This window comes from Haliotis cracherodii, unplaced genomic scaffold (assembly GCF_022045235.1).
Source record: "Haliotis cracherodii isolate W230 unplaced genomic scaffold, xgHalCrac1.p SCAF_1, whole genome shotgun sequence".
NCBI lineage: Eukaryota > Metazoa > Mollusca > Gastropoda > Lepetellida > Haliotidae > Haliotis > Haliotis cracherodii.
The window spans coordinates 32,021,569-32,036,928 of record NW_027266264.1 but is presented as its reverse complement, the minus strand read 5'-3'; the positions used below and the strand labels follow the sequence as shown (position 1 = coordinate 32,036,928).

Here is a 15,360-nt window from a genome sequence, read left to right as displayed (position 1 = left end):
CCTCCATCTTACAGAGGCAAGAGTGGCAAGCCTTTTTCAAGTACTCGTGACATCAAAGGCTAGTTTTCACCAGACATTCTTACCTCGGGGAGAACGGGTGCCCCCTGTCGTGATGAGGCCCCTATATTTATGGAGTGTAAAATCATAGTGCGAGTATCATAGCTTGCAGTGCTCTGTCGACTGTTTTCAGCCTAATAACATTTATCATTTGTAATTTTTGGTCAAATCCAAGTTTCAAGGGTATTCTTTCGTTTGCTTTTCCACAAAACGATTGCGGAGTCCGAGAACAGAATGTTATTGGTCACAAATGAAGGGATACACCCGACTCGCCTACAAAGATTTTGATTACTTTAAATTAATCACAAGCTAGAGCCAGTATATATGTAATAGTGCGCAAAACAACATTCACACCCTCACGCCACACCCTTGTACTATGATGGGTGATGATAGGTAATGACGATATGAGGCGGTGTTGAGTTGCTCGTTTGGGAATCCGATTTTGACACCATCTCACATGAGAATCCCCGGGAGTCGCGAGAAGTGGTTCACTTTGGGTATTGCTTGTATTGCTTTGTAATCGCGTAATGAGGAGGAGAGGGGGTACGAAATAGGGTTAACATCGTGTTCACGTTTATTGCGCTGATATACACGTGCGTGTGTGTGTCTAACTGCCCGGACTAATGCCGATTTTATAGCGCTAGCCCACTGAGATACCATACCGCAATTTAACATGATTACCCCACTCAGATACAGTATACTGACTCCGAGCCGACCAGTCCATTTATATCCCGAGCGCCAGGAAGGGTAACAAAAAGTACCATCTTTTAACCACATTTGGTATGACGCGGCCAGTTGATCGAACTTTCCGCTCTCCGGGCAGACGCTCGATCTCTCTCGTGGTTTTGCGTCCGTCACCTCGTCTGTTTTTAATAATTAATATTGTGATTGGATACCTCTGATTTACCAATCAGAATCGAGTAATTTCCAAATTCATTGGAGAATCCGGGGGAGAATGGGTCTTCAGCAACCCATTCTTGCCGTATTAGGCGACAATGTTTAAAAAGATATGCATATGAGTAGTCCCATATAGGACCCTAGTATATTAAACCTTATGCACTTTAATAATTCAGAAATTGGCTTCAGAAAACATCCAGCTGTATTCCCAATCGCAAATCAACCCGGAGAAAGACTCATTCTTAACATTGGTGGAGATAACTTCTTTTTTTATCATAGCAGTTGAGTGGCCAATATATAATATAAATATAACAATCCGGGTTACAATACCCATGCCTCTTCGTAAAAGGCGGCCATGCTTGTGTTAAGAATAACGGGGTCGGGTGGTCAGGCTCGCATGTTATCGTATCCAAATTGCGCGGATCGATGCTCACGATGTCAATCACTGGATTGTCTGGTCCAAACTCAATTATTTATAGACCTCTGTCATATAGCTGGAATATTGCTGAGTGCGACGTTAAAAAACAAACAAACATTAGGATCTTTTTTTGCTCGTAATCCCCACGGCTTTTTCAACACTGAAAACACTGTATTTCTTCAATGCAGCTTTACTAATAAGTATGAATAATAAAGAGATTAGTACATCCATGTGGGTATCCCACTGCTTCAGGAAACTCGCTCAGGAAATATTTGAACGTTATATACACTTTGACTCGTACCACCATTGTGGATAGTGCAGTCTTCCAAAAGTCGATTAATACAATATGTCATAAATGAAGTCTTATGAACTCATTCAAACAACCATGCAGGTGAGACAGTATGAGTCTTGAACACATGCCGTCATATAGCTGGAATATTCCTGAGTGCGGCGTTGAGCAACAAACCAACTTGAACACATAAGTTGCATACCTGTCCCGTACAACCTATCTTCCCTCAAGGTGACAATAAATAGACTCGCCCACTCCCTCGTAAAAGGTGAGATGACCTAATTCGAAAGGCTTGCGACAGGTAAATCAACAGAAAAATGGGGAAAGAAGCCATTCTTGGCTTTATTTTTGCCGCCGTTGCTGTCGGATGCATGGTTCTAGCCTTCGCCAGTCCATACTGGGTGGAATCATTCGATAAATTCCAAGGAAGATTCACAAAAATCGGTTTGTGGGAAGTCTGTTTCAACGATTACACATTCTACAAGGACTACAAAGGCAAGCGTTATCTGGGGTGTTGGTACATCTTTTCACAAGAGGTTCGTCCGATTTGGGAGTGGCTGTCACCACGTAAGTATTTAAATGTATATGTAAATATTTTCATTAGCTAGAATTTGAAATGTTCGTGATTTTATGTACCTGTTCAGGTAGTAAACAATTGAAGGAATTTCAAAATGGCGGACGGAAGTGGACTGAGTGACTAATCCACTAACTTACAGGAACCCCTCAGTCCCCCTGATGTTAGGCTCGCTGGGGGGGTTTACAGTGCTTTACGACTTTATCGCCCCTATCAACATGACATTTAATGATTATAACGTCAACTACAGATCTACGAATATTGTCCTTCAAGTTCAACAAACAGACGAATCCACTTCCTACATCTAAATTCTAATGACTTTGAAACACCTGAGGTGAACTTCTCTCAGCGTCCTAAAAACAAGATATTTATCATTTGTAAAGAGATTCCCCGTGATAGTTGGGTGAGGCATGCGTGTTTAAATAAGGCAACCCAATTAACCAGGTTAACTGTCCAGGGTTGTCCCCGTCCAGGAACAGGATCCTCTTGTCATGGGTTCAAATTATGATCATTAGTTTGTCTGCCTTTGCTCAACACAGTCATATGTGCATGAGGTATTATTCCCCAGCGAGAAGAAAATGACTGTTACATGTTGAATGAAGCTTTTCTCTTCAAATTTGGAAACAAGTATTTATATATAGAACTACTTTAGCTGCTGGTACTTACTATACCATGTGCCAACGGTGGTGAATGAGGCCCCAAATAAATCCTGTGATTCCCCAAATACCGACATACCCCAGTGACACCTGAATGGTCCCCCGAGTGACACACACACACACCCTGTTTGACCCCCTGGCCCTTGAATGACCCCCTGTTTCCCTTGGTGGCACCTGAATGGTCCCCTGCGTCACACACACACACACACACACACAAAACACATTTCCCTGAGTGACCCCCTGGTTTTCCCCAGTGGCACCTGAATGGTTTCCCCAGTCACCACCCGTTTCCCCCCTAGTGACTCCGTTTCCCCCAGTACCCCCTGTTTCCCACAGTCACCACCCTGTTTTCCTCAGTGAACTCCCCTGTTTCCCCCTGTGACCCCCCATTTCCCCCAGTACCCCCGTTTCCACCTGTGACCCCCCGTTTCCCCCAGTAACCCCCCGTTTCTCCCTGTGACCCCCGTTTCCCCCCTAGTGACCCCGTTTCCCCCAGTACCCCCTGTTTCTCCCATTTCCCCCTGTGACCCCCAGTAACCCCCCGTTTCCCCCCTAGTGACCCCGTTTCCCCCAGTAACCACCCTGTTTCCCTCAGTGAACTACCCTGTTTCCCCCTGTGACTCTTTGCCTTGTGTTGCAGCATGGTTCATCTCGGTGCAGGTGATGGTCAGCTTCACCCTGCTGATCCAAGGACTCAACGCTATCGCACTCGTGCTGTTTCTATTCAAGTTCTTCCCCAAAACACTTGACTATTTGATTCTGATATCCACGGCTGCTATCAATCTGTTTGCCTGTAAGTACCTAGGTATACATAAGGAGGCATCCCATGAAAACCTTGGTTAGAATTGGTCCTCAGCAAACCCATGCTTGTTGAAAGAGGCGACTAATGAAAAGAGTGGTCAGGCTCACATACTTGGTTGATACATGTCACTGTATCCCAATTGTGTAGATCTGGTACAGACTTGATTATTGACAGACTGCCATCATATATACATGAGCAGGCAGTGATGTTATAAGTGCTTTAAGAGCAATGGCTGTGTCTGAGATAGACGATGTACATTTGCATGAATAATTATTCATAAATGAGTATTATGTCTCTAACCATATTTGAAAGACACTGATAAGAATATTCATCCTATTGGATTACACTAATGGATGAGAGAAATCCGGTGCTAAGTTAGTGATAAGAGATGGTGACATCACTTCCAAAATGAAGTTTTGTGGTACATGGATTAGGGCTGCAACGAATACACTGTGGGGCGAATATGATTCATATCACGAATATAGGGTAACGAATACGAATATTAATTCACAAATACAATAACAAGTCACTGAGTCAGCAGTTGATGTATTATTTATTATATTCAGTGAAACAATAAAAAAAAAAGAATTATTTGACATGGTTTGTTAATTATTAATATACATGTATTATACATTTATATACTGCACTTACCCAGGTACTAGTATCTGCTCAAAAGCGACAATGACCAGTGACCACATTACTGTCAAATTAAATTTTATTAGAGTGTTGTCATTGAAAGATGTCATTTATGTATATAATATGTTCTTATGGATATTTTTAGGTACAGGGTATGTAAATACACATGATTGTATATTTAATAAATATATTCGATTCTTGTGGCCACGAATTACGAATTCAATTCATGAATGGTTACGGTTCGATTCACCGAATACACGAGTGAATCGTAACAGCCCTAACATGGATCCACTGTATTGATCATAATTTAAATGAAGATATACAGCAGTACAATTACATTTGTCTCCATGTTTTACTTTAATGCCCTTTCATTGTGTTTCAGTTGGACTGATTTTAATTGCTCTGATAGTGTTTGGGGTGAAGAAAGAAGACCGTTCGTGGGTGCCACGCCCAGATATGAATTTCCTGTCTTGGTCTTACGGCCTGTGCTGCATTTCAGGGCTGGCATGCGTGGTTTCGGCGTACATGCTCCATAAGGCATCTAAGAAGCTGGATAAGGACTTAGGCTATTAGTTAATGGCCATTTTCCTTTTTTACTGACAACTATTTTTGTATTATCACTGTACAGTCCAAATTTCAATGGTAGTATCTGCAGCGCATAACCTTGACAGTAATTCAATATGATTCATATAGTCATGACTTTTTCGTGAAATCATAGGATTAAAGTCCATATTTGCACACCTGAAGATTAACAACAGTTATTCATTAGGTGTTTGAGCATTTCAATATTTGTGACAGTAACTGCAATGAAAACATGTAATTGTTGTTTACATAGTTTAACATCATGGTCAAATTACAATGCAAAAACAAATGGACTCAAACAAAATCAAATTCAACAAGAATTCCAAACTTGCCTTGGTGTATTGTTGTGAAATTTCAGAACACATTACTCATTTATATTGATGTAAATATGATGTTGATTAACCAAAACACCGTCACATATCATTGTACATAATCATTGATTGGAATGTAAATAATTCTTTAGACTATATTTTTATTGAGATAGGTTCATTTTTTGCGATGGAAATGGATTTTGCCAACATTCCATTTGTATATAATGATTTAATACATTTATATAGTTATCTGGAGTACTTTCAGCTGTTTCAAAAGTGCAAGGTGACCCAAACTGGTCTTGTTAATCCTCGTAGCTGCAATTTTATGAATATCTTCCTCGGCAGGTTTTAATTGTTTTATGAAGTTATATTTAACCATATTTCTTTTTTATGACAGTATAAGGATCTATATGGAAGTGTCACTATTAAAGTAACATAAAGAAATTGTTATCCATAACTTGTCAACTTTGACGTAAATCATAATCAGATTATTTGCTCTAGAAAAATAGCTCTTTTAAAGAGATACATAGACTTATATGAATGAAGAACAAGGAATATAAGTAGATCTGATGTTTTTTATTTATAATGAGCGAATGTTTGACAGTACAAATATATGTATAAATATTTGATCTTTTAACTGATTTTGTATAATGAAGCTTTGTGAAAATTCTTCTAAACTAAATAGACAAAGGACGGTATTAATATTCTTTATTCTCGATTGTACTTTATAAAAATATAATAATAGAAACATTGTAATCTTAGACCATTTGTCATGATTTGTATGTTCATTAAATATTTTGTATTAAACTAATCTCACAAAAAATACTATTTTCATTGTATTTTGTTCATCACCATCGGCTGTTGCCTGTTAGAAGCCTAATTGCGATAAGTCTTCAATAGTCTGGTGATATCACGTCTACAATCAGCAAATGACCTTCAAAAACATGCCTTGATGTGTGGGTTGTCCATTTAATCCTGCTTGAGGACAGTGTAGAGTTGTCTCCCTTAGCTATGGCAGGGTGTGCTTGGGTTCTAGTCTCAGATTATTTCTGATTGTGAGTTTATGCTCATGGGTTACACCAAGTGTACATAGTTAGGACTTGGCAAGAATTCGACACATTAAGCTCAAAAGTAACAGAAACAGAAATACTGTGCAAAACATACTTTCTCACTCATACACATTTGTCTCCATGAAGAGAGTTGGTCAGGGGTAGCCCATTCTATAGCTCCACATTTTGCTGTGCAGAGTTGTGTCCCTTTGTCATGCCAGGAACCTACCCTTGTGGGTTAGAACCCCAGATTGCCCTGATTATGTTTCTAGATTTGTCAGCACCATGCCAGTACTCCTGAGTTTCTCCAAAGTGATAATGTCTAAGACATGTGTCACTTGGTGCTTTCCTCCTGCATTAATCTTATACACAGTGCCATATTGTTTGCTTGTTTATTGTTTAATGCTGCACTCAACACTATTCTGGACCAGACAATCCAGTGATTTACATTATGGGCACTAATCTACGCAACTGGGATACAATGACATGCATCAACCAAGTCAGCTGGACTGGACAGCCCGATCCCTTAGTCCTCTCTTATGGTAAGCATGATTTGCTGGAGTCCAATTCTAACCCCGATCTTCACAGGGTACACATTGATATAACAGAAATATTGTTGTTGAACCCAAATTCCCTCTCTCACTCTCTTTTGAGGAAAATGGTGTCTTCCACACCATGATTCCATGGTCAATATTATTTTGAAAGAAAGTGCTTACAATTATGAGTAAAGATTATTTACTTTACCCTGTTCCAACATCTTGGCACAGGATGCACTGGTAGCGTCAATTCCCGCTGTATCCACATTCCTTTAAACAACTTTTGATATATACTTTATCGACAATAAACGCCATGAACAAATGTCTATGCAACTTGACACAATATTCACTCGGTGATTATCGAGTATGATAGAGTTGTGTCCCTTGTGGCTTGTGTCAGAACCAGAACCACAACAGAAGGTATCCCTGTCCATCGGCAATTTTTTATTCATCTCAATTTTTTTTTAAATAATTTTATTCCATAATGGATTATATACTACTTAAAACAAGTTAAAGAACACCCACTACTGGATGACTTTGTGTTGCAGTACCCACAGCCATGGCAGATTAACTATAGCCAGATGCAAAACTCGGGTGTTCTGTAACTTCTTTTGAGTAGTTTATGTTTCTTCTAAACTGAAAATGTTTCATTTTTTAGATCAGACAACTGAAACTTGGCACGAAAACTACGAACACACTTCTGATTGGCCATCAGTATAGCTTCAAGTTTGGTCCAGGTGTCACGAATGGCTCTCAACTTTGTCAATGCTGCAACAAATATTTTTACCTCCACTGTCCACTGTCATAATTTTGGCAGTAGCGTAAATTAATTGATATAGCCTGGAAAAAAACACGTTTGCATGTGTGAATGCCATTAGACATTTAAAAAATGATAAATCACCCGGTGATGACGGCATACCTTCAGAATTCTTTAAATTTGCAGAAGAACTTATAACGCCTTACCTACTAAAACTGTTTAACAAAATTCTCCATTCCGGAAACTATCCAGAATCATGGAGCAGTGCTATTATATTACCTTTGTATAAGAAAGGCCTCCAAAATGATCCGAATAATTATCGGGGGATTTCTCTGTTGAATGTTGTTAGTAAAATCTTTGCATATATCCTAAACAAAAGACTTGAGTTCTATCTTGACGTGCATGAACTCATTGGTGAATGTCAGGGAGGTTACAAGAAAGACCACTCAACAATCGATAGTATTTTCATTCTCCAATCCATAATTTCAAAAATATATTTCTAGAAAAAATGGTAAAGTGTATTGTGCTTTCATTGATTTTCGAAAAGCGTTCGATATGGTAAATAGACAGAAATTGTTGTATACTCTCCTCAAAAATGGTATACATGGCAAATTTTGTAATGTTTTGAAAAGTATGTACAAAAACGTTAACGCAACTGTAACATTTAATCATTGTACCAAATTAAGTCCATATTTTGAAAGTACATGTGGTGTTAGACAAGGCTGCACACTTAGCCCAGTGTTGTTTTCTATATTTATCAATGTTGTTAGTTTAGAAAATAAGTTTACGGATGGTATTTTTGTGTCAGAATGTATGTTAAACATAATAGCTTTACTGTTTGCAGATGATCATGTATTAATTGCCGATGGTGTTATAAAATTGCAGAGTCGTCTGGATGTTCTACAGTCCTACTCCCAGAAATGGGGTATGGAAATAAAGGTTGAAAAAAGTAAAATAATTGTATTTAAGATGGATGGAAGATTATCTAAATCTGAAAAATGGTATTATTATGGTATGCAAATGGAAACTGTCAATATGTATAAATATTTAGGACTCATGATAACCCCTAAACTTTTATGGACGAGAGCATGTAAACTTTTGTCCGAACAAGTTAATAACGCCTTGTGGGCTTTAAAAAAAATTATTCGGCGTTTTGAATTGACTCTGAATGACTCTTTTTATTTGTTTGATAAAAAAATTGTATCAATTTTGTCTTATGCTGCAGACATTTGGGGATATCGTAGAGTTGAAAGTATAGAGATTGTTCATAGAAAATTTTGTAAATTTATGCTACATATTGGTTATAGATCACCCAATGCTGTTGCATATGGAGAGTGTGGGCGAGTTCCTCTTTATAATGTTTATAGTGTTTAATGTATCAAATACTGGATAAGATTATTGCAAATGAATGTAGATAGGTATCCATATCAATGTTATTTATCACTATTATTTATTATCGATAGAAAACGTCCAAATTGGGCAACACATGTACGCGCTCTGTTATTTAGATATGGCTATATTATAGTACGGATCTCTCAAAATGATGGAGATACCGATTTTTTTAAAAACCAATTTAAAGAGAGATTGTATACTTGTTCCTCCCAAGAATGGTATTCGTCTTTAGATTCCTCTGCATTGTCATTTTACAAAACGCAAAAATCTTTGTTAGATTGTGAACTATATTTATCTATGCAGCTATCATATTTACAGAAAAGATTGTCAACTAAATTCAGATCTGGATGTAATAATTTGGGTATACAATATTACCGAAAAAGAATATTGCGTTTAGGTGATCCTAAGACTCTTTGTAAACATTGTGGATCAGTTGAAGATGAAGCACATGTTGTATATGTATGCATGTTCTATGAAGATAAGTGTAAGGATTTACTACCAAGATTAACAAATAACCAGTACTACTCACTTAAAAGTTTGTGTACCTCAAAAGATATTAAGATTTTAGTTCCATTTACTAAGTTTCTCGAGTGTATTTTCTTTTGATAAACCTCATTAATATTTATATGCATAATATAAGTCAATATGAGAGTAGTGGTAACTCTAAAAGTACTTGTAATACTATTTGTACTTTGGTCATGTGGCCTGGAATGCAATAAAACATGTCTGTCTGTCTATATCACCGAATAACCCACGAGCTTCGAGGAACATACACAATTCATTGTAAAGGGGACAGATACTCCGTAACTGTGAGTTGCCAGTAGGTTATTCTACATATTACCCAGTCTATTATATCCTAGTGTTTTTTCCTAGAATATATAAAAGGACCTGTTGTCAAAAGACCTTACATTACATCGTTCGTGACGTCATGAACAATCGATACATTCATCTTCAAATATTTCCAATAATGAGTCCATATGACGTCACCTTGCTGTGGGACTCTTCGAAAACAATGACATTAATACAAATGAAATAAACTAGCCAATCAGCCTGAAGAAAAAGTAATAATGTTCATTGGGAATTACTGAATGTAACTTCACCTATATATCCGTTCCCAAACTATACAGTACTGGTACCTATTTGTTGTTTAGCTCCGCACTTACCAATATTCTAGCATTATGATGGCGGTCTGTAAATAATCGAATCTGGACCTGACAATCCGGTCATTGACATCATGAGCATCGATAACAACCAATCACCCAAGTCACCGAGCCTGACCACCTGACCAATTAGCCTCTACAACAAGCATAGGTTTCTGGGTATCAATAGTCTCACCTGTAATGGCCAGGGGTCAAAGTGATAAAACAAATAACTGACGTCGTGAGCGCCATTATGCAACTATGATTTGTATCTCCTCTTTCGGTCGTAGTTATTTGATTCTACACTTTTTGTCTTAGTGATGCGGCAGAAAGTTTATAATGAAATCATAGTTACATATTGGTTTCCCACGATTTCAGCTACACATTTGTCTTTCCATGTTTTGTTTTTTTCTGGCCACAAAACAAATATTATTATTTTGTACATCATGCGTTTTGTTTGTCTTGATCATTTACCTGTTTTGACTTTGTGTGTTCAAATTCATTGGAGAAGAAATAAAAGAGCTGTGACCGGATGTTGGATGTGCATCTTCTGTTTGTAAATAAAAAAGAAAGAAAAGTTATTTGTGGTATTCCAATGGAATCTCTGTGATGAGTTACTCCCCTTGGTATGCACACACGCGTCGGTCGCGAGAGCATCATTGTTGTCTGAGGCAGTTTTACGTGTATTCTGTAAGGTCCATCAGGACGCACAGTACTTACACGCCTTCTTCCTTCATTTCCGTCATGGTATTCAGACATACGGATTGTTGTCAGTTCACCTCAAAACGCAGTCAAATGCTAAACAAGCTCACACATTGACAGTAACCTACGCCTAGGCATCTACATCGTGGGTTTGTCAATTCACGACATATAATACCTTTCTGGGATAAATAGTTCTTGCTCTGCAAGGATTTCTTACACTTTAATACCTTCTAAGCTAGAAAAAAAGTCAGAATGGCAGCGAACAGTCTACCCCCTGATACCCGAGTAGGTTTTTTAGGGGCAGGAAAGATGGCTCAAGCACTCGCGAGCGGCTTCGTTAAAACAGGTGAGTTGTGTCGTTGAATTTAGCCATGCATCTTAAGGGACCCGGGACCGTATCAAAGGTTCTTCGTTTGTATATTCATGTATATAGTTTTGTATGCAACAATAGTTAACTTGAAGTAGGGTAGCATTCAATCTCAGATTGGGTAGCATTTGTTTAAATGGCAAAGAAAACTACAAGAACGGCAATATATTGACCCCCCACCCCCCAAAAGTATAATAATTAATTAAAATGCTCATTTACAGGCTAACTCTCCCCGTTAAAAATAATTTTCAACAGTGGCGCCACATAGAGATTCCGTGTACAGATTCCTAGTAATTAACCAATGCTTGACGTATGAGTCGCCTATATGGAGGTCAGAATGAAAACTCTACTACTTTGCACGTTGCTCATAATATCAATCCCTTGGTTGTCAGGTACAGACTCGATTATTTACAAGTCGTCGCCATCTAGCTGGGATATAGCTAGTGCGGCCTAACACAACAGCCAGTCGTGTATATAAAGATGACATCTAAGAAACACCACTGAAATTGTCTTCCACTGGGCTACCAATGAATAGCGACTGGTATTTTCGAAATGACATGCGACTCGTAGAATAGAACATATTCAATCTCTTCATGTGTAAAGTGGTAGGTATTCAGATGAAAGATGTCATAGAATTGAATAGTTGTGATTAGAATTCCCCTTCGTGGCTGTGTTAACTTCCAGGGCTCGTACAAGCGGGCAACATTACAGCCAGCCGACGACACCCCGAGGCTCCGAACATTCTCAAGGTTTGGTATGACTGATGTTATTTTCTGATACAGCGAATCTTCTGTTTCCAAAATGGAAAAACCCGGGTTTGAGTTGGTCCCTAGCAACCCATGCTTGCCGTAAGCGGCAACTTAATGGAACATAAACCTACGTTAATGTATGGGAGTTACGATCATCTTAGCTTCGCCCTGACAAAGCTTTGTGGAACGAGTCCCATTTGGTATGTTGATTGGGTGTCATCGTACCCTAACGGCGTGTATGGTTGCTCATAATATCAATTATCACATGGTTTGTCTAGTCTATTGTTAACAGTCAGTTGTCCTATACGTAGCTGGAACATTGCTGAGTGCAGTGTAAATATGACCTCCCCATTTCGGTACCGCCACTTTGCCTCTGTTCTATACATATGCATGTATATGTTATTAAACATTTGCAATTGATATCTCGCGCATGGCTTGCAGGACATGGGTGTCATGGTAACCGGGGACAACAAGGAGGTCGTCAGACGCAGCAACTTGGTCTTCATTGCCGTCAAGCCAAACATGGTGGAGGCTGTGTTAAAAGACATAGCAGAAACAGTCACAGTTGATAACTTGATAATTTCCATAGCTGCTGGGATCACAATAGCTACCTTACAGAAGGTATAACATTAGACACTATTTGTTTTCTTCCGTTATACTTAAGATATTTCCATCATTTATTCTATGCTTCCCTGGGGCGGTCGGGTAGCCCATTGGTTAAATGGGTACAATGTGTGAAGCCCATTTCTGGTGTCCCCCCGCCGTGATTTTGCTGGAATATTGTTAAAAGCCGCGTAAAATCTTACTCACTCACTATGCTTCCATCGTGTTTTGCTGCCGGTGCTTTAACTGCCCTTATATGCTTAAAATTGTTTGTTTGTTGTTTGTTAACGCCGAACAAACAACAAACATACGTAAAAGGGCAGTTAGAGAACCGGCTGTAAAATATACTATATATACGTGCATGATAGCTGTTACTTTAGATGTGAAATGCTGACATGTTTACAGAGTAATGAAAGAGACATCTTTTTCCAACCAGGAGCTACCCCCCGGGACACGCCTCATACGGGTTGTTCCAAATCTGCCCGCCCTGGTAGGCCAGGGGGCGGCGGTGTTGTCGCGGGGAATAACGGCAGGGGAGGAGGATGTGTCACTGGTGATGACCTTGGTGCGGAGCGTTGGTCAGTGCGACGAAGTACCAGAAAGTTTACAAGATTCGGCAACCGGAGTCAGCGGCAGCGGCCCAGCATATGTACGCACCGTAACTTGTCCGAGTATAATTAAGTGACTAGTATACGGGCCCACGACTGTATGAATGGTCATCGAAGGGATGGGATTAGTGACCATTGAAAATTGTCTTGAAACAGTGACCGACCGACCGACCGACCGACCAACGCACCCACCCAACCATATTGACTGCCCCTGCAGTACAAAATCTTTCATCACGCCACCCTTTAAATTCTAACGATTTGTTTATTGTTGTTTAACCTACATTCAGGCAATAGTCCAGCTGTATGATGGCGGCCTGTAAGTAATCGGGTGTGGACCAGACAATCAAAATCTTAACGACAGTTAATAAATATACGCAAGTACCATAGTTTGTAACAACCCAGTCACTCGTATGTCAACGCATAAAGAAAGATACGTAAGTGCACCTCTGCATTGTACCCCATTGCTTGTCGTAAGAGGCAACTAACAGGATCTGGTAGTCAGTCTCGCTTACTTGGTTGATTCGTGTCATCGTATTCCAATTGCGTGGATCGATGCTCATGATGTCAATCACTGGATTGTCTGGCTCAGACTCGATTATTTACAGACCGCCGCCATATGGCTGGAATATTGCTGAATTGCTGAGTGCGGCGACAACAAACATACCAAAAAAATATCTTAACAGAATACATAGTTTAATATGCTACATACCATCATGCAAACTCATGACACAAGAATTGTTACAGTTATTATTTGAACATTTGAATCTCTATCTCGAAGTGTTTACACGCCCTACTCATGTCACGAAAGAAAAGTATTTTTAATGACTAGAACTGATTTGAAATCGTATTCACAGGCATTTGCAGCAATAGAGGCTCTGTCAGACGGAGGGGTGAAGATGGGGCTCCCCAGAGACCTGGCCATGAAGCTGGCAGCACAGACCATGTTGGTGAGAGCCTATGCAGAGTATCAAACAATTGTATTATTCCATGAAATTAATTGGCACATTGTGGGTACAATGTGTGAAGCCCATTTCTGGTGTCCCCCGCCGTGATATTGCTGAATATTGCTAAAAGCGGCGTAAAACCATACTCACTCACTCACTCACTCATTAATTGGCACATTAATGATGGACGCGAGTTCTATTCAAGGGAGATAACTCTTTGCTTCTTCTTTCATACCCATGTGATGTTCTTTTGAAACGAGCCAAGTAAAATTGCCCAAGTTCTCTTGCACCAGATTTGTGTATTTTCAGGGAGCAGCCAAGATGGTTCTCGAGTCTGGAAAACATCCAGGTCAACTGAAAGATGAAGTTTGCTCCCCAGGGGGCACCACCATTGCTGCCATGCATAAACTAGAGAAAGCAGGGTTCAGGGGGGCCTTGATTGACGCGGTGGAAGCCTCGACACTACGAGCCAGGGAGCTAGGACAGAAGTGAAAAGTGTTATATTTGTTTTTGTTTTGTTGTTCTTTAATACCACACTCAGCAATATTCTAGCTGTGTGATGGCGGTCTGTATATAATGACGTCTAGACCAGACATAAGATGACATCAACCAAGTCAGGAGCCTGACCACATCGATCCCGTTAGTCGCCTCTTACCACAAGCATGATCGCCTTTTACGGCAAGCATGTGAATTCTAAACAGGCTCTTCACTGTTATATTTATATTATATATGAGCAACTCAACTGCTATGATAAAAAAACACCAATGTTAAGAATGAGTCTTTCTCCGGGTTGATTTGCGACTGGGAATGCAGCTGGATGTTTTCTGAAGCCAATTTCTCAATTAATAAAGTGCATTGCATAAGGTTTAATATACAAAGGTCCTATATGGAACAACTTATGATATAATATGTATGTCCGTTTGAACAACAGCCAGGAGAAAGAAATGCTAAATGATTTGAAATTCTATCAATTTGGATGCATCGGGATGTTACAAGGTTGATAGTTCTCATTTTAATTTGATATTCAATTGTTTATGATACAAAAATGCCTTTTTCCATTGACAATATATTAATTGTTCATGTATATGTGTTAAGAGCTCTGTGAAGAAGTGTCCGTTGAATGGATGTCAGTATTCACTACTCATTGTGCCACAGAAATGACCGCCCGACCGGATAGAAAGGAGTCATCGCTGAACGATCTATGGTCGTTGCACACAGTAAGACTGCAGAAACGCTACATTAGGGGAAAGCTGAAGAGGCCATGTGCACAATTATGTGTGCTTCTCGCAGCT

At 39.4% G+C, this 15,360-nt stretch overlaps 2 protein-coding genes across 3 annotated transcripts; both read left to right on the top strand.

Annotated features, from left to right (window-relative positions):
• Window positions 1-1,908: 1,908 nt before the first annotated feature.
• Window positions 1,909-6,009, top strand: LOC139463622 (uncharacterized). Its single transcript, XM_071244898.1, has 3 exons — window positions 1,909-2,228; window positions 3,532-3,684; window positions 4,712-6,009. The coding sequence occupies exons 1-3, from the start codon at window positions 1,979-1,981 to the stop codon at window positions 4,900-4,902; spliced, it is 594 nt and encodes a 197-aa protein (XP_071100999.1). The 5' UTR covers window positions 1,909-1,978; the 3' UTR covers window positions 4,903-6,009.
• Window positions 6,010-10,749: 4,740 nt separating this feature from the next.
• Window positions 10,750-14,644, top strand: LOC139463605 (pyrroline-5-carboxylate reductase 3-like). Of its 2 annotated transcripts, XM_071244880.1 has the most exons (6): window positions 10,750-11,143; window positions 11,849-11,913; window positions 12,355-12,534; window positions 12,953-13,165; window positions 13,979-14,071; window positions 14,378-14,644. In XM_071244880.1, the coding sequence occupies exons 1-6, from the start codon at window positions 11,050-11,052 to the stop codon at window positions 14,558-14,560; spliced, it is 828 nt and encodes a 275-aa protein (XP_071100981.1). In that variant the 5' UTR covers window positions 10,750-11,049; the 3' UTR covers window positions 14,561-14,644. The 2 variants fall into 2 exon arrangements, with proteins under 2 accessions (XP_071100981.1, XP_071100989.1); XM_071244888.1 differs by lacking the exon at window positions 11,849-11,913 and having other exon boundaries at window positions 11,067-11,143.
• The last annotated feature ends 716 nt before the right edge of the window (window positions 14,645-15,360 follow it).